This window comes from Hemicordylus capensis, chromosome 3 (assembly GCF_027244095.1).
Source record: "Hemicordylus capensis ecotype Gifberg chromosome 3, rHemCap1.1.pri, whole genome shotgun sequence".
In the NCBI taxonomy this organism is placed as follows: Eukaryota; Metazoa; Chordata; class Lepidosauria; order Squamata; family Cordylidae; genus Hemicordylus; species Hemicordylus capensis.
Window position 1 is genome coordinate 309999077 of NC_069659.1, and position 25070 is coordinate 310024146.

The window sequence follows — 25070 nt, forward strand, 5'->3', positions numbered from 1 at the left end:
GTCTCATTTAGTTTGGCCCTCAGTGATGCAAATCCATAAGCTGGAACTAGACCAATTACAGATTCTTGTGGCACTCTCGCTTTTTCTTTTTTCCACTATGAAAGTACACTCAACTATAGTAAACACAAAGTCATTTCAAATGTGTGCATTCAAAGACATGGTTTTCAAGATCTTCTTTCTTTTAGTTTCCAAGCTGAAACAAGTCACACCACAGGAACCATCCGGTGACTCACTATTAAAAAGAAACAGTTCAAAGAAAAATCAATCCAACCACAGATAATTCTGAATTCCTCAAACTATGTATTAGAAATGTGGCCAGATACAATTTGAAATTATTTTTAAATATTTCTATGTGGTGCGCAAGTAAAATCTAAACTCCCCCCTTCTTTGGGAGGGTGTACCTTTGAAACTTATCTCTTAGATAAAAATGGCAGGGTTTCACAACGTTTCTCAGCTCCAGTAACATAAAGTCGTTAGAATACCACTCTGTGTAAACAAATGAATGAAGAACTTCAGAAAATTAGTATTTGGCACCCTCTAGGGAATAATTCTTGAAAGGCAGACGATGGCCCAGAATTGTTTGTATTACATAGCTTCTTGTTTTGCAGTTTTCTTAGTATTTAAAAAAGCTATATATTTGAATTCAAAATGAGCACTTTCTCAAACATGACCTTAAGAGTTGGCGGGGGAGGAGGAAAAAGAGGCAAAGCCTGTCCTTGGTTTTCCTTCCGATGAATGATCAGCATACAAGAACATAAGGGGAGCCCTGTTGGATCAGGCCCAAGGCCTATCTAGTCCATCAATCTGTTTCCTACAGTGGCCCAGCAGATGCCTCTGGGAAGCCCCGAGCAGGAGATGATGGCATGCCTCCTATCCTGCTGTGGCTTCCCTACATCTGGTATTCAGAGGCATACCACCTCTGAGCCTGGAAATAGCCTATAGCCACCACAGGCTACTAGCCATTGATATACTTGTTCTGTATGAAATTATCTAACCTCTTTTTAAGCCATGCAAACTGGTGGCCTTCACCACATTGTCCTAAATCCCCTGCCAGGCAATTTCACTGGATGCCTCTGGTTCTAGCGTTGTGTATAAGAGGGGGGAAAACCCTCTTCCTTAGCCACTTTCTCCAGACCATGAACAATTTTAGAAGCCTCAATCATGTTTCCTCTTTAGTTGCCTTTTTTCTAATGTTATAGGAAAATGTTGTAGCCTTTCCTTGTAAGGAACTTGTCCCAGCCACCTGCTCATTTTGGTTGCCCTCTTCTGCAGCTTTTCCACCTCTATAGTGCCTTCTAAAAATGTCACCAGAACTGTGCATCACATCTCAAAAAGGAGGATATAGAGCTGATAACACTAATGATATGTTGTTCACTGTCAGGTGTGCAGGAAGCCACCATCGGCATGGGTGCAACCTGCCACTGCCGGCCCTTAGGCACCCTAGCCACTCCCCCTGAGTCTGATGTCAGGCTCAGGGGGCAAGGCTACATGTGGGAATGGGGCCATGCAGCCCCATTCACAAGGCACTTCAGCCAGTGCTGGGATTCCAGCCTGGTTAGAAGTGCCTTTTCCTCCCTTGAAGGGCAGAGAGACATGTTCCCAGCCAGGCTGTGAACCCAGCGCTGGCAGAAGCTTCTCACAAACAAGGCTGCATGGGCCCCGTTCCCACATATAGCCATGCTCCCTGCATCAGATTTAAGATGCAGGTGGTGGCTCTACAGGGAGTGATGGCCAGGTTTTTTGGACTTTGGACCACCTTGCTCCTGGTTGTCCTCTTCTTCTCTTTCCTTCAACTTTCCCCATCATAATGGACTTCTCAAGGGAGCTGGATTTTAGCATAATGTGTCCGAAGTATAATAGTTGGAGCCTGTTCATTTATGTCTTGAGTGAATATTATGGATTGATTTGTTCTATGATCCATTTGTTTGTTTTCCTGGCTGTCCATGGTATCCTCAAAATCCTTCTCTAGCACCAAAGTTCAAAATACTTTTCTTATCTTGCTTCTTCAAAGCCCAGCTTTCACATCCATAGAGTGCCATGGGAAAAACCATTGTCTGAACGATTCTAAATGTTTTCCTTGAAAATGGCGGAGAACATAAAACTAAGTTAGGTATAACTAAGTATCACTAAAATTAATGGGACTTCATGACTAACTTGTCTCATCAATTTCAGTGGTGCGTAGTCATGACTAACTAGTGTGGATGCTCATGTTTCCACATAACTGAAAGGATTAGGATAATTATGCTTGCCACTACTTTTTGTGTGTGTGGCTATACTTGTTTCATACTTCTATTGCCTTTTCATGCTGCTTTTATTTATGTATTTCATTTTTAACCTTCCTTCCTCCATGGTGCTCAGGTGGCCTACTGCTTAATGGGCTAGGAGAAGGTCTTTCCTTATGGAATTCTTAGGCCTTCTGAAATAATGTTCTTCTGAACAGCAGTTCTTAAAAGCAAAAGGTACAGCTTTAAAAAAAAAAAACTATTACAGCAATTTAAAAAGGAAACAGGTCATGGTGAAAATTTGTAGAGTTTCTTCCAGACTATTTTAAGAAATGATGGATCATTTCAGACATATCTTCATGCCAAACTGTAAGGAGGATCTCACCACATATCAGGGGCAGAAGTGTGATAAAATGGTACATGCAGCTGATGAGGAACAGTTGGGTCAGTTACCAAACTACCATAAGAACAGCCCTGCTGGATCAAGCCCAAGGCCTATCTAGTCCAGCATCCTGTTTTCACAGTGGCCCACAAGATGGCTCTGAGAAGCCCACAGGCAAGAGCTAAGGGCATGTCCTCTCTCCTGCTGTTGCAACTGGTATTTAGAGGCATCTTGCCTCTTATGTTGGAAGTGGGCTATAGCCTTCAGACTAGTATCCATTGATAGACTTGTCCTCCATGAATTTATCTAAGCCCTTCTTAAAGCTATCCAAGCTCATGGCTGTCATCACATCTTGTGGCAGAGAATTCCATAGATAAATTGTGTGAAAAAGTACTTCCTTTTGTCAACCCTAAATTTCTTGGCAATTGGTTTCATGTGATAACCCCTGGTTCTGGTGTTATGAGAGAGGGAGAAAGATTTCTCTCTCTCCATACCATGCATAATTTTATAGACCTCTATCATGTCTGCCCTCAGCCATTTCTCCCCCTAAACTAAAAAGCCCCAGGGGTTGTATCTTTGCCTCTGGCACCCTCATAATCTTGGTTGCCCTCTTCTACACCTTCTCTAGTTCTATAATGTCCTTTTTGAGGTATGGTGACCAGAACTGTACACAGTACTCCAAATGTGGCCGCATCATCGATTTGTTTGGCATTAGCGGTTTTATTTTCAATCCCCTTCCTAATGTTTCCAAGCATGGAATTGGTTTTTTTCACAGCTGCCACACATGGCGTCGACACTTTCAATGAATGGTCCTCCACAATCCCAAGATCTCTCTCCTGCTCAGTCACTGACAGCTCAGACCCCAGTAACCAATCTGGCAACTCTCTCCTTAAGTAGCTGTCTAGAGAGAGGACATGCATTCTTACACCAGCTTAAGTCTTGCTAGCTGTGCCTTATTTTTACCTTCTTTATTTTAGGGTGTTTTTAAAAGATATTTCAGAACTGCTATCATGCCTTCTTGATTCTTTTTTCCAGCCACAACACAACCACTTCTTCCAGCCTTAATTTTTTTATGATGCCTTCAGAACTTTGTACCATCTTTTCTTCCTCTCCTCTGAATCCTGCCCATTTTGAGGCAGGATTTGACCAAACTACAATATTCCAGAGCAGGCCAAAACACTACTAAGTACACATTACTTCTAGCAGTTTGCATAAAGTTTTTAATACTATCTGAAACTGCACTTAAAAAGTTGGGGGGAGCAGCATTATAGCACTGACTAGAGATACCAGTGAATTTCCCAAGCTTGTCCTTGAAAAACACAGGAACACAGGAAGCTGCCTTATACCAAGTCAGACCATTGGTCAATCTAGCTCAGTATTGCCTATACAGACTGGCAGTGGCTTCTCCAGGGTTACAGGAAGGAGTCTCTCTCAGCCCTTCATGTATCTTGGAAATACCAGGGAAGGAACTTGGAACATTCTGCATGCACCCATGCAGGTGCTCTTCACAGAGTGGCCCCATCCCCTAAACGGAATATCTTACAGTGCTCACATGTAGTCTTTCAAATGCAAGCCAGGGTGAATCCTGCTTAGCAAAGGGGACAATTCATGCTTTCTACCACAAGACCAGATGTTCTCTCCAGTAAAACACTAGAATTCCAAAAGGTTCACTCCAAAGGAAAGGTAAGTTCTTAAAACCACCAAAGTTTTTCTCTGCTTGAAGAAGTTTGCTTGATCTCTTTCCAGTCCCTGCCAGCCACCCCATTCCCCAAGCTTCCTCTGTCCCAGTCCTCACAAACATACTTCCTTTCCATTACTGACCTGTTCCTGGCTGTGGAGGTCGGAGCAGGAGCAATCATGAATGAGAATGGGGAGTGGGATTTTTCTCTCTCTACTCTACTCTTGTTGCTCTGATGTATCTGAAAGCAGCAGTGTGCTAGAAGGAAAAAACAGCAGTACAGGGATGAGGGAAGGATTTCCTCCCTATCACCCTTAGCCCATCAAATATAAACTTTGTGGTGGCCCTTGAGACTTGTAATTTTTCCAAGGGCACATAAGAGATTTTACTTTGAATAGGATCAGAATAGCATTTCCTAGAAAAGTTAAGAACTATAATTAAAGATTTCAAAGTCAAACACCTCAATTTATGATGGTTTTGCATCTTTATTAAGTTTGTTTGTTTTTTTAAGTTTCTTTTATTTACTCTGGCTTTTTTAAAAACAAAAATCCAATTATGAATAGGAAAAATCTCTTTAAAAGCAAAGGTAATGAAACTGCCATGCATAGATGGCAGTTACCATCTATATGCAGAAATGAGCAAAGATACAGGGGTCTTTCTGTATATCATATCCTTCTTCTAAATTTGTCAGTTCTCATTACAGCTCCAGAAAATTGTTCTGATGGGTTTTAGCAGAATAATGTTTTTCAATAGCAATATCTATTACTATGTGCATATTTAATGTCTGAATGCTTAACACTGCAGTAGAGGAACCATACAGTAAATTACATTTAATAATTTCTTATTTTAATACTGACATTTTTTTTAAAAAAAGTCTGTCTGAAGCCTTGCACACAGACCTGTGTATCTGCATCACACACTCACATATCTGCAGCTATTGTTAATTAATATTGTGCTGTCTTTAAAATGAAAATAATTAAAGTCCTTTAATGTTTCATTTCCCAAAGGACATTTAATTTCAACAGGTTACATTTTCAACAGGTTTATAAATGTTTATATATTCTCTGACACATGTGGTGACTTTTGCAGCCTATACAAAACAGAATATAATTATTATAGTGCTTTCATTTTCTGAGTTAATGGCTAAAGAACAAGCTATTTGGCCTGGACATTAAAAACCCAGGTAGGCAATCCCATTCCCAAATTGATGTGCCCTAAATTATAGCGAAATTCACATGTTATGTTCAATACCCATACAATCTGTGTCCAGTGCACACAGGTACAAATCTGTACACAGTTTCAGTTATTCACATGTTATGTTGAATGCAGCCACAGCAGTATACTTCTTATCTGTAGCCTGCAATTCTGGGGACCTGTATAAAGGCTCACCTTTAAAATAAACTCAGGTACACTAATTCACACAGAACATGTACCCAAGTACAGGTACAACATTATTTATTTATTTATTTATTTATTAAAACATTTTTATACCACCCAAAACCTACGTCTCTGGGCGGTTTAAGATTAATTGTCTTAATCAGACAAATGTCACCTCTATATGGGTAGTATGATGACTATGCTTTTACATACATGGAAGCAAAGCAACACCCTGCATCTACTTTAGAAGTATTATGTTTGAAAAGTCATGTGCAAGAACTACAAACAAAGATGAGTGGAGTCTCCTCACAACTTCCTGTGGATTCACCATTGTCCTATAGCTGGCAGATTAAACTCTGTTCAAGAGTTCTTCTGTACTCATGGATGTTGTAGCCGAGTACAGCATCCACAAGAGTGCACCTGAAACCCCATCCCACACTGATCCACTTTTAAACCTGCCCTTTACCCTCTACTGTCCACAAATGCAATGTTTGTCCAGCCAAACACATTATTCGTGGAGATACTAATCATCTAACCATGATTAGAATGTTTCCTCCCCACCCCCCTTCTGCAGTGTTCTGATCATGGGAAGAATCTCTCCCTGAGCACAGTGTTTGTCTCTTTAGGCAAATGCTGTAATTGTGGAGAGCAGAGTGAGTGGGCTTTTAGTGCACATCATGGAGAGACAGGGTTTGCTGGCATGTTCTCCGGGATGCTGTTTCATTGTAATCAATCCTTTTATAATGATTATTATGTCTCTAAAATCATATCATTAACACTTGGATTATTCTAGAAGTTCTATTGCTGTGAAAGAGACCTGATTATGCCCAGCATATGTATTTAAATAGTATATATTCAGCTTCACAAATCAAAATGTCTTTCTCATGCTAGCAGCTGAGTTAACAGCAGTTGCAGATGTTGAAAACATCACATGAGGAAAACATTGCTAAGAACGTTCACACACTAACTAAAAGAAACAGCACACCTACTTTCTGCCAAGTGATCTAAATTGACTCAAACAGCTAGCACTTAAGCCCAAACTGTGCTGTTCTGTAGCATCACTGTCACTTGTTTTTTGCTTGCTCCACTTTTCTGAGCCAAAGCTTGGAATGAAACCAGATGCATGTGTGCAATTGCGTAAATGAGAATCCAAATGTGCAGTACCAGGTTGAACAAAGGTATATGTATAGAAATAGCATAAATTGCAACCACAGTGCTGTTCTGAACACACCTGGATAAACTTGCCTTGTTTAGCTACATCCATAACTCCAGGTTGTCTTATTGAGTGAGGCTGTTCTCACGTGCAGCCTAACCCAGGCTAGGGAAGCCCAACCTGGGTTAGGCTGCACATGAGAACTGATGGAATTGGACCCGATCCCAGCAGGGCAGTGCTACCTAGATGAGCTTTTTAACCCAGCTTTTAGCTGAGGTTAAAGGCTTGAGCAAGCCCTTAAACCCAGCTCATGATGGTCATGATATTATTATTATTATTATTATTATTATTATTATTATTATTATTATTATTAGCTATTAATTCCACCAGTGCTCCCCCCGCAACAAAAGCTAATGCTTTGATATCTATTAAAAAAATTAGAATGTTGAATGAGGATGGCCAACATCCACAATAAACTGTAAACCTGCACAATGGAAAGAAGTGTACCCTCACGGTCATATTTTCAGGTGGCACAGGGCACTTCTAGGGTAAAGAAAAATCAGTGAAACTCCCTCCCCCTGTACTATAAGTACTCAGGAAGCTCTCTGCACTGAAGATGCTTCTTCCTAGCACATGGGCACATGTACGGGCATCCTTTGGAGGGATTATGGGGATCACCCAAGCCCCACAGCATCCCTGGCCCCATGCCAGGGATGGCACAGAGATTCCTGCCTGGAGTCTCCTCACCAGTTCCAGCCCTGGAGCCTGGCTCCTGCCAGAGCAGCCACACTGACCCAGTCAGGCCACATGGCTGGGTTGCATCTCTCTGATTTGAACTGAGTGGAGTTCAAGGTGGTGCAGCAGGCTGAGGCAGGCCTGAATGACTGCCACCAGAGAACGCAGTGGGAGAGCTGGGCAGGCTAAAGGAAGAAGAGGAAGGTGCCATGAGAAATTTGCCTGAAAACCTGTGTCACCCTTCTGTAAAAGGGCAGCCAAAAGAGAGGAGGAGAAAGGACAGTCAACAGCAATGTGGTCAGAAAGCTGTCTTCTCTGTTGGACTTGGCACTGAAGAGGGCAGCATTCTCCAGGAACCTCTCAGCTCTGCCCTTGCACTTGGTGTGCTCTTCCCCATTTCAGCCAGAGCTAGTGCATAAAGAAATCCACTAGCCCCTCACACTGATACCAGTGTTCCCTCCCCATCCTAGGCCCCATGCCACCTGCCCGGGCTATAAAACCCCTCATGCTGAGTCTCCTTCGCCTGAATCTCCTTTGCCAATGCTCTCCTTCACACTAGGATTGAGGCTGATGAAGGGGTGGGAAAAGGAGGCAGACTGGCCCCGCAACTGATGTGTGAGAGGTGTGGCCAGCATCAGGGGGCAGGGCCATTTCTCCATGCACAACCTCATTCTCCCTGGACCCCTCACATACTACGGGACAGCCCTGGGCACATGGTTAGAAAGATGCCAGTCAAGAAAATCTAAATTATAACTAAAAATAGATGGAACCAAAAGAAATCACATTGCACAATCAGGACAAGCATAAGTACATTCTTCATCTCCTTAGGCTACTTAGCTGGTGGCTCCCATTCCACAGTACTAGGCTTCAGAATTCTACTCACTTCTGACAGCTTTGCTGCACCAGCTTCTAGAGCCATAACTAGCAGTTTTATGTATGAGGGCAGATGCCAGCATTAGTTTCCAATGTTTTATCAAATGCAGGCAACATAGTAATTCTATCTTACACAAAATCACATGCTGCTTAGTCCAAGCTGCATTACTTTACTTAACATGATCTGGTGAAGTCACTAAGCAGCATACAAAATGCCACACAAGATGAATGGAGGAACCATTTATAGCTCAATTATGTCAGTGCTGATCAACAGAGAAGCAGGACTGACCAGCTGAGAGAAACGTGTAGGTGGCAAATTACGTATGTTCAGGATGCTATTCATTTTTGGCTCACGCCCAAGTTCCAGCTTCATCTTCTTTCTTAAGATGAACTGGGGTTTCCCCATGTTTCCTGAAGTAGATGATAGGTAAGGAAAAGAAATATGCATCACTCCATAAGGTTTAAAAGCACTCTGAAAGCTTCCTAAAGCATCTGCCAAACCACAAGCAACCACTAGATCAGAGAAGATTAAATTAGCTTTCCAGCTATGGATTTTACTTTCAATTTGTATTGGGCTAATTCACCTGAATATGTACCAAGATTAATTATTGCAACAGCATTATACAGTACTAGTATTTTTTAGCCCGTTACAATAACGGGCGCGAGCCTTCCCTTCCCTCCCCCCCTCCCCCCCCTTGCCTCTTTCCTCTCCCTTGCCCCTTCTAATTTCCCCCCCCCATCCAGTTTCCCTCTGGGCTCCGGGCCCGCCGCCACCATTCTCCCTCCCGCCCCCGCCTGCCTCCATGCCCGCCTGCCTCCATGCCGCGGCAAGGACCCCGGGGCCGGGCGCCGCCGTCTTTGGAGTTTTTGGCCAGCGCGGGCCCTTCGCTTTCGGCCTCCGTGCCCCCGCCGGTCTCCCCGGCCGGGCCAGGGCTGCCCGCTACCGCCGGCCTCCACTCCGGCCCCCCACCGGCCCAGTCTCTGTCTCTTTTGGCCGTGGCGGCAGCTCTGCCGCTGCCTCGGCCAATTTTCTCCGCCGCACCTTCCCGGCTTCTTCTGGGCGGCCGCTTGGCCGCCCAACATGGCCGCCAGGTGCCGGCGGTTGTGTCTCTCTGCCCTCCCTGCTTCGCGCATGCCCAGAGCGACCATCGGAGGCACGGACACACGCTTGGTGTCCGTCCACGGACGGACACCAAGCCTTTTATTATAGAGGATGAATGGTGAAATGTGAGTGTGTGAGATCCAAGTTCAAATGTATCACTCTTTTAACAAGCTGTGTTATATTGCAGAGAGCTTTTGGCCATAGCAGGCAATAAAAAAATAAGATATGTTTTGGCAAACTGCTATGCTTCAAAAGCACACACTCACTTCCTCAGCCTTGGAAGTGCCAGAGGGAGAGGCATTCTCCCTACTATACGAAGCATATTCTAGATGCTCTAGTCTAAAGAGTGCTTGTTAGGCGGAAAGGACTCAGTAGAGAAGAGGGTGTTTTATGCTGGGCATACTAGATGACAAACGTATAAACAAATGTGATTAAATTTCACATTCAAGGAAAAGAACCAAGGCAAGAGAAGCTCCTATTTTGTGACAGCACCAGGGACATAGCAAGGTTGGAGGTAGCCTTGGAGCCCTTTTGCTCCCCCCACCCACAGCCCACTGCTCCCCTGCCTTTGCTGCTGCCACCTGCTGGGATGGCCAGGTGAGACTGCCTGTCACCCACCTGCCTTTGCCAGCTGCTGAGATGGCCCCACATAGCCACCCTTCACTGGGATGGCTGAGAGTTGTAGCCTAATCTGTGCTGACTCGGTGAGGACTGCCCCGTCTTCGGCCAGCTGCTTGCTGTTTCTCAGAAAGAACAGGCAGCTGTTAAAGGGGACGCCTGCTCTTGCTGGGAAATAGCAGCGGTCGACGCAAGTTGGGACAGAGTGCCCAGTGTGTGGGAGGCAGCTGGTGGCCCTGAGAAACCTGTGGCCCTGCCTCAGCTACACACCCTGTCACAATGGTGGCTGTGCCCCTGGATTGTACTTTCTAGACTCCTACCTCTACAGAATGGAATCAGTAAGGCAAGGGTGAGTGTGGCGGCAGAGGCTCATCTAGACCAGGGATAAGCAACCTTGGCTCTCCCGCTCTTGTTGAACTACAATTTCCATCACCCCCAGCCACAGTTTATTGTGGCTTGGGATGATGGGAGTTGTAGTTCAACAAGGCTGCCTACCCGCATCTAGACCTTATAAGGAGGTGCCCATAAGCCATCTCTCTTGTCTTCAATGCTGCTTAACATCTATATGATTTTATAAGGTTGTACTTGCTTTCTTTGTTGTACACTGCTGCGCTTTCCTGAAAATGTGAGATATAAACATCTTTCATTTATGTTCCTATGTCCAGAAAATACCAGTATAATGCCACCTATGCTGATGACATTATTAATGACATTCAGGTCTTTCTGCCCTTTCTGTCTAGTACCAGGGAAGTGTGTGGATGTCCTGAACTGTTACCTAGTTGCAGTGACAGACTGCATTTGAGCTCGCAGTGGAGACAATCCAGACAAGAGGTGCTCTTCATCAGTAGAACAGCTGAATCTGTGTGTGTTCTGTACTTTACAAGATAGCAGCTGTGGGCAGGAATGTCTTTTCCCAGCTCTGGCCAGTGAAGAAGGCAGATCTGGCCATGCTGACCTTCATATCATTACTGGAGTACTGTAATGTGCTTCAGATGGGGCTGCTCTTGAAGACTGTCCTGAAAGTTCACCTGGTACAATATAAGGCTTTTTGGCATTCTGTCTGCTAGTTGGAGCATTCTACTCTTTTTTTAATTGTGGATTTCAGTATATTTCCAGACACAATTCAAGGCACTGGTTAATACAGTACTTATAAATCCCTTCATGGCTGAGACCTCGACCCCTAGAGGATTGCCTTCTCCCACAAGAACCTGCTTGCCCATTGCAATTGTCATGAGTAGGTCTGCTCCATGTCCCATTACTTTTGGAGGCTTGGTTGGTGAGGATGTGGGACTTAGCCTTCTTGGTCGTGGCTTCCAGAATTCCCTCCCCCAAGAGGTCCGATTGGCTTCATCATTGCCAGCTTTTAAGAAGCCAGTAAATAACACATATTTTTTGCCTGGTTTTTTACTGATATATAGAACTCTGCCTTTTCTGCTATTTTATAGCCCTAGCATTCTGAACAAAAAAAATTGTAATTGCTTCTGTTGTTGTCTCTGTATTTCCTTTTACTTGGTATTTTATTCAATTACTGGTTTGATTATCTTTAGCCATCCTGATATTCTCTTGAATGGGACAGAAAGTCAGGATACTGTAATTAAAAAACAACACTTGAAACAAATGCTTTTGTTACTGTGATGAGAAAGTAACTAATAATAAAAGCTAACCGTCCCATATCTTGACAAATGGTGCCTCTAAATATTTGTGTTTGCAGTGCTAACTTCTCTGCTTCGAAAGCATGGGTGCTCTTGTTGTGTACAAGAGTGTGACACTTTTTACAGCTCTCCCCTTGCTTTTGACAGCGGAAACACATCCCTGAGGGTATCGCAGCCCTCTGGGACATGCTTCCATTCGTCAAAGAATGCTTCTGGAAAAAGAGGGAGGGGGGTCACTGAACCCTAGCACAAGAGTGCCCATGCTTCAGAAGTGGGGAGGCTAGAAATACGCACATACTTTTGTTAGGAACACACACATGCTGTTAGGATGTCTGGCACTGTTTTAGCTTCTGTTTTCCTCCATATTTGATAATGGGTTCCATACACCACATGTTTGTGCTAGCTAATTTTTCTTCTAAATAAAGTTTCCTTTGGTTTAATTTAGTCATCTAATTGGCAAGCTTCTTTTGCAAAGGTTCCCAGCACAAAACCTACTTCAACTTTTGAACCTCCCTTTGCATTTGCCTTGTTTGTCCAATTCTGTTTTGTGCAGAAGATAAATGCCCATACATTTCTTCCATATTACTGACATCTGTATTGCCTGACTGGAATCCACAAATGAAAAGAATGTTTTATGATTTGATTTCAAGCTGTTTTTGTAACTAAGATTGCCTAAGTAAATTCCATCAAACAATGCTGAAAGCATGAGGCAATCAGAAAGGGCAAAGGGTCCACAATTTTCCCTGGAGCGGAAAGTTCAGAAATTTTTCTAAAAAGACCTGCAAGCTTCAAAATCTGCAGTCTGACTATATCTGAATAATGAACACTTGGGTTACGTTTTAGGGCTTCCCCTTGACTTATACAAGCTTTTGCAATATGTGAATGGCCTTCAGATTTGTCATCTTCAAAATGAGAAGGAAACATGTCTGTGTGCACGCAGCAGGACTTTTAAAGTAGACAATAGGAATGCATTAACCAGTAATGGACATGCAAGGAGAGATAATCAAGGAATTTTGCCAACACTTCCAGCTCCTTCCAACACTTGCCAACTCCTTCTAGCCCATTGATGGGTTAGCATGTGGTTTGTGCAAGAGTAGCACAATTTATCAGTCAATATACTCACATGGAAGAACTGTTTCCTAATTTGTCTAATGTTGTCTTAAAAACTCTATACTTAAAGGTTACATACAAAGCATCGCCCTCTGTCCATGAAATTTGTAGCTGCTTTTATGTTCATGTTTTTAGCTTTACTAGAAGTCCCACAGAAAACACTCAGGGGTCTTTTCTCCTCCAGTATCCTTCGTTCTGGCCACCATGAACAATTGTGATCCACTTTGGATAAATTGAGCCCATAGTCAAAGAACTTTATAGCAGTGCTTTTCAGCCAATGGTATGCATACTACTGGTCGTACAGTATATCAACTATTATGTGGGTGAAAAGAGAGAAAATGGCCTCACTGGAAGTCCTGTATAAGATTTATCTTATGAAATGACTCAAGTTTTTAAAAGTCTTGATATTGTTATTGCAATCCTTTGGAATAAAAAAGAAACATTACACAATACAGAATTATGTGACTGTATTGCGCTGCGCGCACCGGAGACTTCCGGTCATATCCAGACACCGGGGGCAATGGGGTGGCAGGGAGGTACACAGCTGCTCCGATGGGCTTTGGGGGGAAAAATGAATGCCAGCAGGGGAAAAGCGGTGGGAAGGATAAGTGCACCCTACCCCGCTCTTAAAGTTAGACACCCCCCACCGTTGAACCATTTGAACCAGTTCAGAGGCCCATAAAGGGCCTCCAAACCAGTTCCATGCACATCTCTACCTCACACATTTAGGTCATGTGAACAACCTTACTATCATTCTGCAGAAACTCATAGTAGTGGCTAACTTATATTATATTATATTATATTATATTATATTATATTATATTATATTATATTATATTATATTATATTATATTATAATTTAACACTTATATACCACTTTTCAAAACAAAGTTCACAAAGCAAATTACACTGAAAAAGAAATATGGGGTCAAAAGTGTTCTTGTGAGTTTTTCTGTACAGAACACAGCACAGCTGCAGTCCACAAGGTTTCATATACCCCTGCTAACTGGGCAAAGAGGCACCTTTTACTGTGGTGATTCTCTTTATTTAGCAGGGGGAGAGTAACTGGCCCTGTCCACCCCCAGCACAGTACCTCCAGTGACTATTGCTGGTGTGTGTCTTATATTTCTTTTTAGAATGTGAGCCCTTTGGGGACAGGGAGCCATCTTATTTGTTTATTTCTCTTTGTAAACCGCCCTGAGCCATTTTTGGAAGGGCGGTATAGAAATTGAATTAATAATAATAATAATAATAATAATAATAATAATAATAATAATAATATACATTATATATCATATATACGTCATGGAAATTAATGTTTCTGTGAAAATTAAATGGATTAGCCCTTGGAATAAACATTTCAAATCTACAATTAGTATGTTCTATCCAGCTGTCAGATAAGACTCATAACAGTCTTATCTTACATTTCTTCTAGGCTAACCACAAGGTTTTGAATGCTTTTCTACATATAAGGATATGATGTCCTTTTGTCATAGAACTCAGGTCCTGATTATTTTTCACCTTAGCCTAAGTGAGGAAGAATTCCACAGGCATTCTTGTGATACACTTCTTATAATTAGCAAAAAGGTACACTTCTTATAAATAGCAAAAAGGGGTGAAGAAAGAAATCCCATTGGAGAGAAACAATTACAAGCAATTTTTAAAAAAGAACAAAAAACCTGCATCTACACTTAAGGTAATGTAAACCAAATTGAATGTATACCAACCCCCGCCACACACACACACACCAAGAGCATTTCTTTGTTGATCAGATTTAATCTTTTTTTCCTTCTCCTACCCCTGCTGAGATCAGATGTCTCCACTTAGAGCAGAGGTGTTTTTATCCTGCTGGTGCATGTAAGCTAGCTTGCATTCATTAAGCACCATTACATCTGCATCATTTTATTTAGGTCAACATGTCACAGCAATGCAAGATCATATTTACTTTCAGTCAGACTCTCTTACCCTCAAGTATGAAAAAGCTAAACAATCTATATTGGACTCAGTGATAGAAATATCATCTACTTTATATTCCAAAGGGGAATTCACAAGTGAGAGGATACGTCCTAAGAAGTACATGCAGCAGCTGAAGCATGCAATTTCATTTCTACCTATGAATTATTTCCACAGATAAGTGCAAATGTTGGTAATAAATGGCATGCTAAATAGTGATGGCAGTACATTTTAGAAATGGAATGTTCAGAATACGAACCCCCTTATGTCCAGAACTTCTCGAGCCATTCTAAGCAAAGCCAGCCCCGTTCTAAGTTTTGGCTTGACTCGCAAGGGCATCGCATCCTTGGACTCCCAAAGGCCTGCAGAGCATGGAAAGACACTTTATTTGGCCCATTTTTGCATTTTGGGGCACTTTTTTGGTGTATGGGGTTTTTTTAGTCTGTGAACCTAACCACCACCCCCCACCCGTTTCCATAGACTCAATGCCTCATTATCCACGGTTCCATTACCTGTGGTAATATGTGGGAATGGAACCCCCGCAGACAATGAGGTAAAACTGTACCACCGGTACTACAAAATGTTTTCCTGACAAACACTCACTACCAAACAGGTATATAAAATCTGGGAAAGGCTTGATTTGCTACTATTCTTCTACTACAACCGCAAATATTTATATACCACTTTTCAACAAGAGTGCTCAAGTAAGAAAAATAAATAATAATTTTGGTGGGGGCTACCTTTCCCAAAAGGGCTCACAATCTAAAAAGAAATGAAAAGGTAGACACTAGCAACAGCCATTGAAGGGATGCTATGCTGGGGTTGGCTAGCTGGGGCTGGATAGCTGATGCTATGCTGGGGTTGGGGTTGCTTTCCCTTGCAAAATATAACACAATCACCACTTTAATGTCTTTGCTCAGTTAGCAAGAGAATTCTGACCACTTGGCTGATCATCATCTTCCACATTGTGGAAATGCTTGCTCTTTAAGTACCTTTCAGCTGTCACTGACTCACAAGAGTGGCTTCTCATGAGAGCAGCCACTTCCTTCTCCAGGAACCACTTACACTCTATAATCTTTGCTCTACTGTATTGTCATTGGACTGAACCACACGAGTCAAGGGTGTTGTGGGGCCATCCTACTTAGTTGGGTGATTTGATCATCTCAGGTGCAGATGATAATGCTGAAACTTGGATCACATGAATCGCATCTGCTAAAATAAAACAAAGTACTGGGTTGAAAGCTCCAAATCAGAACACTCCGCTTATTAATAGAATGTTAGGGTTGGAAGGGTCCTTAGAGCTCTTGTAGTCCAACCCCTGCTCAGTGCAGAAAACGGCTACAGCAGATGACTAAAGCTCATGTGGGTATTGCAAAAGTGAAATAATGTATCATTTTAAAAGCACCAGCAGCTCTCAAAACAGGATGCTCTACTTGACATTAAAGGGTGAGTCCATACATACAAGGACAGATGTTATATACAGCAGACAGCTGTCCATTTCTCGGCATCACCGAGCTATCATGCTGGAGAACACTGGCTAAAGGTTCTGATCCAGCACAAAATGGGCTGGCTTACACGATAGTAGCAATGCCTGGTAAATGGAAACCAGAGATCTTGATGCTGCACACACTCCTGTGGAGTGTCTCATGTAAAGTCAAGATTTTTCCCACACTGCAGAAACCCAACATGCAAGCTAAGATCATTAATCTTAAATCTGAACATGGGTTTTCAATGCTGGCTTAATGTTGGGTTTTTGTAGCACAAATCTGGAATCCGTGAAAATTCTGAGTTCACATGACAAGCTCTGCAGGAACATGCATCCCACCCAATGTGCCACGTTACAGATCTACATGGTGTAATGTAACCAGGTAGTCATTAGGAGTGTGTGCCCGAGATATGGGGGGGGGAGGTCCTTTAAAGTGCGGGGAAGATGTCCTTACCTCCCCCACCACGCTTCCCCCTCTGGCGCTGCTTCAAAAACTGCTGGTGCGGGGTGGCTGTATACACTCTTGCCACCCCAGACAGTGTTCAGCATTTGAGGAATAGAACGCCGAACCGGTTCGTACACATCACTAAGTAGTCATTACTAATTTGCAGCACATACGCTCCAAAAGGCTAAGTAGTTCCCCTCTCGTTTCCCTTGTTCATCTTGGCAATGATCATTTTAAAACTCTAAACTCTGAAATATAAAATTATCTGAAATTCAGCTTGCACACCGCAGCAGCCTATTACGTTCTGCCATAGTTTGGGGCATTCTTTCCTCCATCGAGGATTGCTCTTTACAAAACTAACACAGCTCAATTCACCACTGAGGATAATCTCTTTTACCCTATTTCTACCTACCACCTATTTGCCAGTTATTAATCTGATTTCTTGCATTCCATATCTGGTTTCCAGCAGTAGGAGAACAGAGTTGTTGTTTTTTAAGAAAGCATAACATTAATGTAGAACTTTTGGTAAAATTTAAGCATCTTTTGAACTGTTCTAAATTTGCACTTGATTCACAGAGCAAAAGATTGCCATTTTTATGTTAAAACTGTGTTTTCCTTCAAAATAACAGCAACATATAGCAGCATACCTATATCAACCTGCAGAGGTCCTTTTGATACAGATAAGGCAGCTAAAGTTGAAGATCAGTGTCATTAGCCATTTACCCACCTGCCCAGGCTTCAATGCACCTTTCCTTGTTTCTTTCCTCCTTTTCCATTTCTTTTTGGTTCTCTCTTTTCCTGCTATTTCTTTTCTCTTTTCTCCCATGTCTGTTATGCTTTAATCCTTTGGCTGAGCTGTCTGTTGCTTCCCCACCTCCTCCTCTTTTGAGGAACAAATTCATCTCTGGTGTCAAGCTGGTTGGATACAACTGTTGGCTCTCTAGACTAGAGGGTGAGTCCAGCAGCTAGGGAATTTGCAAGTAACACATTTTTGTCTTGCCCTTTGCTGACTGACTCTTAATGCACAACTCCAGTAGCTATTATATGTTCTGAAGTGTGCGTTTGTGGGTGTGTTTATGCAACAAAAAGTCATACTTCCTGACTACATACAGATATCAAATTTTGCATACAAAATCCTGACACTTAAATTAGCTGAATGGACTATTTTTTTTAACTGGAATATGCTGGGGAAAGGGGTATTTTTATTTTATTTTAGAAGAAATTCTAAATACAACCATCAGATTTTAACTATTATTGTTCTGAACAGATTTTTAGCATTCAATAATCAGTTCAAAAATGAGAACTTTCTCAGATTCAAATTTACTATGATTCAAATTTAGCATAAGCAGTAATTATTCAATAGAATGAATGTTTGAAGTTGACATCTTACAAATTTCAAAATGTTATTTTACTTCCCTTTTGCAAGCACATTAATACACATAAGAACAGCCCTGCTGGATCAGGCTCATCTAGTCCAGCATCCTGTTTCACACAGTGGCCCAACCAGATGCTGCTGGAAGCCTACAGGCAGGAGTTGAGCGCATGCCCTCTCTCCTGCTGTTACTCCCCTGCAACTGGTACTCAGAGGCATCCTGCCTTGGAGGCTGGAGGAGGCCTATAGCCCTCCGACTAGTAGCCGTTGATAGACCTCTTCTCCATGAAGTTATCCAAACCCCTCTTAAAGCCATCCAAGTTGTTGGCTGTCACCATACCTTGTTGCAGAGAATTCCACAAGTTGATTATGCATTGTGTGAAAAAGCACTACCGTTTGTTGGTCCTAAATTGTTGTTGGTGAGGAACAGAAGAAGTAATGTTGGCAGGTCAGCAGGCCATTACAGGGGAAGGGAAAATAGAAATATAATAACTGTTTCCCCTTCCGGCTATCCTGCCAGCTCTTTGACCTTGGGGAGCAGTGTCGACCACCCATGGAACCTCACCTTGCTCCTCTGTAATGCCAGGTCAGTCCAGGACAAATCAGAAACCATCCATTATTTGATTCTGAATGAAGTTGCCGACCTGGTATGTATTACAGAGACCTGGTTTGGGGGAGGCTGGGGGCCCAGTGTGGTCCCGGCTTCTCTCTCCGGGGTACTCTGTTGAGAAGCGGGTAAGGGTCCGGAGGCGGGGAGATGGAGTGGCTGTGGTCTACAAGAATAATATCCCCCTTACCAGGATCCCTGTTAGAGTATCAGACCATATCAAATGTGTGTACGTATGTTTGGGGACCAGGGATAGACTGGGACTTCTGTTGGTGTACCGATCACCCCGCTGCTCAACAGAGTCCCTAACTGAGCTGATGGACTTGGTCTCAGACTTGGTGTTGGAGTCACCCAGGCTTGTGGTGCTGGGCGACTTCAATGTTCATTTCGGGACAAATTTGTCCAGGGCGGCTCAGGAGTTCATAGCGGCCATGACGACTATGGGCCTATCTCAGGTGGTCTCGGGACCGACGCACATTGCAGGTCACACGCTTGATTTGGTCTTTCACTGATCAGGGTGGTGTTCCGTGGGTGGGGAATCCTGTGATTTCCCCTTTGTCATGGACGGACCACCATCTGGTTAAGGTTGGACTCACAGTCACACCCCACCTTTGCAGGGGCGAGGGACCTATTAGGATGGTCCGCCCAAGAAGGTTATTGGATCCCATAGGATTTCAAGAAGCCTTGAAGGGATTCAGTGTTGGCTCTGCCAGCGATCCTGTTGATGTCCTGGTGGAGAATTGGAACAACAAACTCACCGGGACAGTAGACATGATCGTTCCTAAGTGTCCTCTCCGACCCACTTCAAAACTTGCCCCTTGGTATACGGAAGAACTATGGGGGCTGAAGTGGCGAGGTAGACGGCTAGACCACAGGTGGAGAAAAACTCGGCTTGAATCTGACAGATTGCAACATAGAGCTCATTTAAAGACCTGTGCTCAGGCGATATGTGTGGCAAAGAAGTGATTCTTTACTGCCCATATTGCATCCGCAAGTTCACGTCTGGAGGAGTTGTTCAGGATTGTGAGAGGGCAAGTATGTGCCCCTCCTCCCTTGAATCAGAATTTGGAACCATCTATTACCCGCTGTGACGTGTTTAATGAATTCTTTGTGGGGGAAATCTCTCGTATTTGGGCCGACTTGGATTTTGTCTCCACACTTACTTCAGTATCTGATGCGGAAGTATCCAGTGACTCCTCTTATGTGGTTAGGCTGGATCAGTTCCAGTTTGTGACTTCTGAGGATGTGGACAAGCTGATTGGAACGGTGCAGCCCACCACCTGTCCTCTTGACCCTTGCCCAACATGGCTTGTTCAATATAGCAGGGAGGTTGTTGTAGAAGGCCTGGTAGAGATCATAAATGCATCTCTGAGGGAAAGTAGGATGCCTCCTTGTCTTACGGAGGCAATTATTAGAACGCTTCTAAAGAAGCCTACCTTGGATCCCCTGGAGCTGAGTAACTACAGGCCTGTCTCCAACCTTCCATGGCTGGGCAAGGTAACTGAGAGGGTGGTGGCCTCCCAGCTCCAGACAGTCTTGGAGGAAACTGATTATCTAGACCCATTTCAAACTGGCTTCCGGCCTGGCTATGGGGTAGAGACTGTCTTGGTCGGCCTGATGGATGATCTCCAACTGGCAATTGACAGAGGAAGTGTGACTCTGTTGGTCCTTTTGGACCTCTCGGGGGCTATAGACCATAGTATCCTTCTGGATCGTCTGAGGGGGTTGGGAGGCACTGCATTACAGTGGTTCCGCTCCTACCTCTCGGGCAGGTTTCAGATGGTGTCCCTTGGAGACTGCTGTTCTTCAAAATCTGAACTTTTGTATGGTGTCCCTCAGGGCTCCGTATTGTCTCCGATGTTGTTTAACATCTACATGAAACCGTTGGGAGAGATCATCAGGAGATTTGGTGCAGGGTGCTATCAGTATGCTGATGACACCCAAATCTATTTCTCCACGTCAATATCATCGGGAGAGGGCATAACCTCCCTAAATGCCTGCCTGGAGTCGGTAATGGGCTGTATGAGGGATAACAAAGTGAGACTGAATCCAGATAAGACGGAGGTACTCATTGTGCGGGGTCAGAACTCGAGAGATGAGTTTGATCTGCCTCTTCTGGATGGGGTCACACTTCCCCAGAAGGAACAGGTACACAGCCTGGGGGTGCTTCTGGATCCAAGTCTCTCCTTGGTGTCCCAGGTTGAGACAGTGGCCAGAAGTGCCTTCTATCAGCTTCAGCTGATACGCCAGCTGTGTCCGTTTCTTGAGTTAGACGACCTCAAAACAGTGGTACATCTGCTGGTAACCTCCAGACTGGATTACTGCAATGCGCTCTATGTGGAGCTGCCCTTGTATGTAGTCCGAAAACTACAGTTGGTCCAGAATGCGGCAGCCAGCCTCGTCTCTGGGTCATCTAGGAGAGCCAATATTACTCCCATATTGAAGGAGTTACACTGGCTGCCAATATGTTTCCGGGCAAAATACAAGGTGTTGGTCATAACCTATAAAGCCCTAAACAGCTTGGACCCTGGGTTTTTAAGAGAATGGCTTCTTCGTAATGAACCCCGCCGCCCATTGAGAAAATCAGGAGAGATCCATCTGCATTTGCCACCGGCTCATCTGGTGGCTACTCAGGGATGGGCCTTCTCCATTGCTGCCCCGAGGCTTTGGAAGGCACTCCCTAGTGCAATAAGAGTCTCCCCATCTCTGACATCCTTTAAAAAGTCCTTAAAGACGCATTTCTTCACCCAGGCTTTTAACTGATATTGTTTTAATTGTTTTGAATGTTGTTTTTAGAATATTGTTTTAAAATTTTTAAATTGTGTTTTACATTTCTTGCTTTTAAATTTTTATTTTGTTTTGCTTTTGTTTTTAATTAATGTTTTACTTTTTAATCTTCTTGTAAACTGCCCAGAGATGTAAGTTTTGGGTGGTGTAAAAATATGATTGATAAATAAATAAATAAATTTCCTGGCAATCAATTTCATGGGATGGCTCCTGGTTCTAGTGTTATGTGAGAAGGAGAATAATTTCTCTCTATCTACTTTCTCCACACCATTCCATTGAGGCTGGAGGTGGCCTATAGCCCTCAGACTAGTAGCCATGCTGGACAAGGACCAGGGAGACCCAGGTTCAAATCCCCATTCAGCCATGATACTTGCTGGGTGACTCTGGGCCAGTCACTTCTCTCTCAGCCTAACCTACTTCACAGGGTTGTTGTGAGGAGAAACTTAAGTATGTAGTACACCTCTCTGGGCTCCTTGGAGGAAGAGCGGGTTATAAAATGTAAAAATATAAATATAAATATAAATATAAATAAATAAATAAATAAATAAATAAATAAATAAATAAATAAAGTTATCCAAACCCCTCTTAAAGCTATCCAGGTTGTTGGCTGTTGCATCTTGTGGCAAAGAATTCCACAAGTAGATTATGCGTTGTATGAAAAAGTACTTCCGTTTGTTGGTCACAATTCTCTTACATATATAAAAATCGTGTCTATTATATATTCTGAAGAGTTTGTTTGCTTGTGGATTTGTTTGTGCAAAATAAAGTCACACTTCCTGATTACCTACAGATACCAAATTTTGCATAAACAATACTGCCACTTAAAGTAACTCTAAACTAGCCGACCCCGCACAGAGCATCTGAGCATTCTTTGGGGCTGGCGGTTATATCCCTACCCACCTTCTGCCCCAGTCTCTGCTTCTGGGCCCAGCCTCCTCTCCTCCCCACCGCCACTTCTGCCCCCCCCTTTCCTCCCCCCTTCTGGGCCTTGCCTCCACAGCCGGGTGGGCCAACCGCCGCCTCTGTCCTCCATGGCCGGGCCAGGCCCGCCACCACCTCTGGCCTCCACGGCCAGCTCAGGCCCGCCACCACCTCTAGCCTCTGCCTCTGGCCGGGCCCACCGCCACCAGCCTCTGCCATCACCGGCCGGGCTTGCCATCACCGCCAGCCAGGCCTGCTACCGCCGCCGGCCTCCACCACCGCCGCTGGCCTCCACGGCCAGGTGGGGCTCACCGCTGCCGCCGGCCTCCACCACAGCCAGGCCAGCCCCACCACCGCCATTGGCCTGCACCTCAGCTAATCAGATGCGTCCGCCACCCAGCCAATCCGCTGGGTTGCCTTAGCCCACAGAGGCTGAGGCACATCTACCAGAATTAAATAGATAGATATGTACTTCAAAATGCAGTGCACTACTTTTTACTCTGGAATATGCTGGGGAATAGCTGTAAATATTTTTTTTAACTTTACCTGGTCAACAACAAGCACACAGTTTCATGAAGTTGCAAAGCAATGGCTCAGGTATCTGTGAAAGGGTCTTTCTATATGGCAATATAGGGTCTTTCTATATGGCAAGTTATTCAAAGCTTTCACACAAGTTCCAAGAGCAATTTTTCTTACTCCCTGTACACACACTGCTGCAAGCTTCTGTGCTACTTCCTAGCATGATCTTACCCTCTGCATACACACTGAGCAGTATTTTCATAGGGCCATGTGAAATGGCGTAGTAAGGGCTTTGGCAGACCATACTCCCACAGGGAGCCCTCCCACAGCAGCAGCAGTGCTGTCACACTTCCTAACCTGGCAGTGGTGGCAGCAGTGGTGAAAGCAGCCTCGCTCTGACCCTGGAGGGGCTGGGAATGAAAAGCGTGCAGGCACCCTGATGACACAGGGAGCACACGTGCCCTCATTTCCAGTCATCTCAGGGTCAGAACCCTGAGCGGTTGGAAAGCTGCGGTGAGCTACAGGAACACACTATATCACTGGGGTGGGCAGTGCGTCATGCTACAAGGAGAAAGCTAGAAGAAGAGTGGCAGCAGATGGCAAAATACAGGGAAGTGCAGCAGCAGGAGTGGCTGGTCGGTGGTAGAGGGGAGGTGGGGGGAAGCCAGTGAGGCAGCCCTTGAGGTGGGGTGAGGTGGCTCTGGAGGCAGAGTGGCACACGTTCTTGAGATGTGTCTGCCCAATTATCACTCTGACCCTGGCTACGTGCCACCCAGCTCTAGCATTCAAAGAAGAACCTACCCTTTTTCATTACTACTAAATAAATAAATAAATAAAGTTATCCAAATAAATATAAATAAAGTTATCCCTTTTTCATTAATACATTTTGGGCAACTGGGGAAAAGGGCGGCATCTGTTCAGAATGTAAGAGTTGGCCAGTAGATGATTCTGTGGGTAGACAGCATGGTCCCTGCTCTTCGTGTGTCTAGGAAGTAGCACAGGAGCCTGCATCAGCATGCATACAGACAATAAGATCATGCTTGTAACTTGTGCAAAAGCTTTGAATATCCCACACTTTGTTGTCATATGGAAAGATCCCAAAATCAAGGTGTGATCTCACTGATGCAAACCTGTTGACATAATAGATGTGTCTATAATAGATTTTATTTGCCTCCTGGTCACATCAACCTGAGGGGTGTCACTAATTGAGCTGCCCTGTTGCCCCTCTACCTGTTCATAGGCAGAGGTATTTTGCTCAAAATCACTGATTTTATTATGCCAGCCACCTGGTACCTGTGAACATTAAGAAAGAAGGAAGGTTCATTCAAGTTCAAGGTGTGAGGATGTGGAGATAGCCACTAGCTTGGATGGCTTAAAATGGGGTTTAGACAAATGAATGGAGGACAGGTCTATCAATGGCTACTAGTCTGGTGGCTATAGTCCACCTCCAGGCTCAGAGGCAAGACGCTTCTAAATACCAGTTGCAGGGGAGCAACAGCAAGAGAGAGGGCATGCCCTCACCTCTTACCTGTGGGCTTCTCAGAGGTATCTGGTGGGCCATTGTGTGAAACAGGATGCTAGACTAGATAGGCCTTGGGCCTGATCCAGCAAGGCTGTTCTTGTGTTCTTATGAGGATACAGAAAAAATGAATTCATATATATGAATTCAAAGAGCACAAAGCATGTGTATTCTAAGTAACATAAACTAAGTAACATACAATTTCATCTTAATCAAACCTATTTGATTAGAAAACTTTATTGTCCCTCAGTCTACTTTTCACAAGAGCCACAGTTAAACTGCCAACTGCCACTCATGACAGTTGGTGCTTAAAAATTTTTTTTAAAAAAACCTTTGGACCAATGAGAAGCCAGAGATTCTAGGAAGAATGCTTGTCCCTTCATGTGAACATTCTGAGGTAGAATGAAGCCTTCTCCAGTAGTTACAGTCCCGGATAGAAGAGGAATAGGAGTGTGCTGGCTAACTCTGCCCCCTGGTACCAATGTGCTTTACCTCAGAAATCATGGAAACAAGTCTCCCAAGGTTCAGCACATACCTGCAGAGGCATGTGTTGAACCTG

The 25070-nt window shown here is 43.9% G+C and overlaps 1 protein-coding gene across 9 annotated transcripts in view; it reads right to left on the reverse strand.

The window, feature by feature from the left end:
* The window catches only part of DOCK10 (dedicator of cytokinesis 10), a 296882-nt gene that overhangs the window by 236296 nt on the left and 35516 nt on the right, over positions 1 to 25070 (reverse strand). For 2 of the 9 annotated variants that reach the window (XM_053308607.1, XM_053308606.1), the window contains exon 1: positions 17514 to 17839. The exons of the other annotated variants lie outside the window; for them this stretch is intronic. In XM_053308607.1, coding sequence (XP_053164582.1) covers positions 17514 to 17612 — 99 coding nt within the window. In that variant the 5' untranslated portion in view covers positions 17613 to 17839. Of the gene's footprint in view, positions 1 to 17513; positions 17840 to 25070 lie in introns of those variants that run through there. 9 annotated transcript variants of the gene reach the window in all.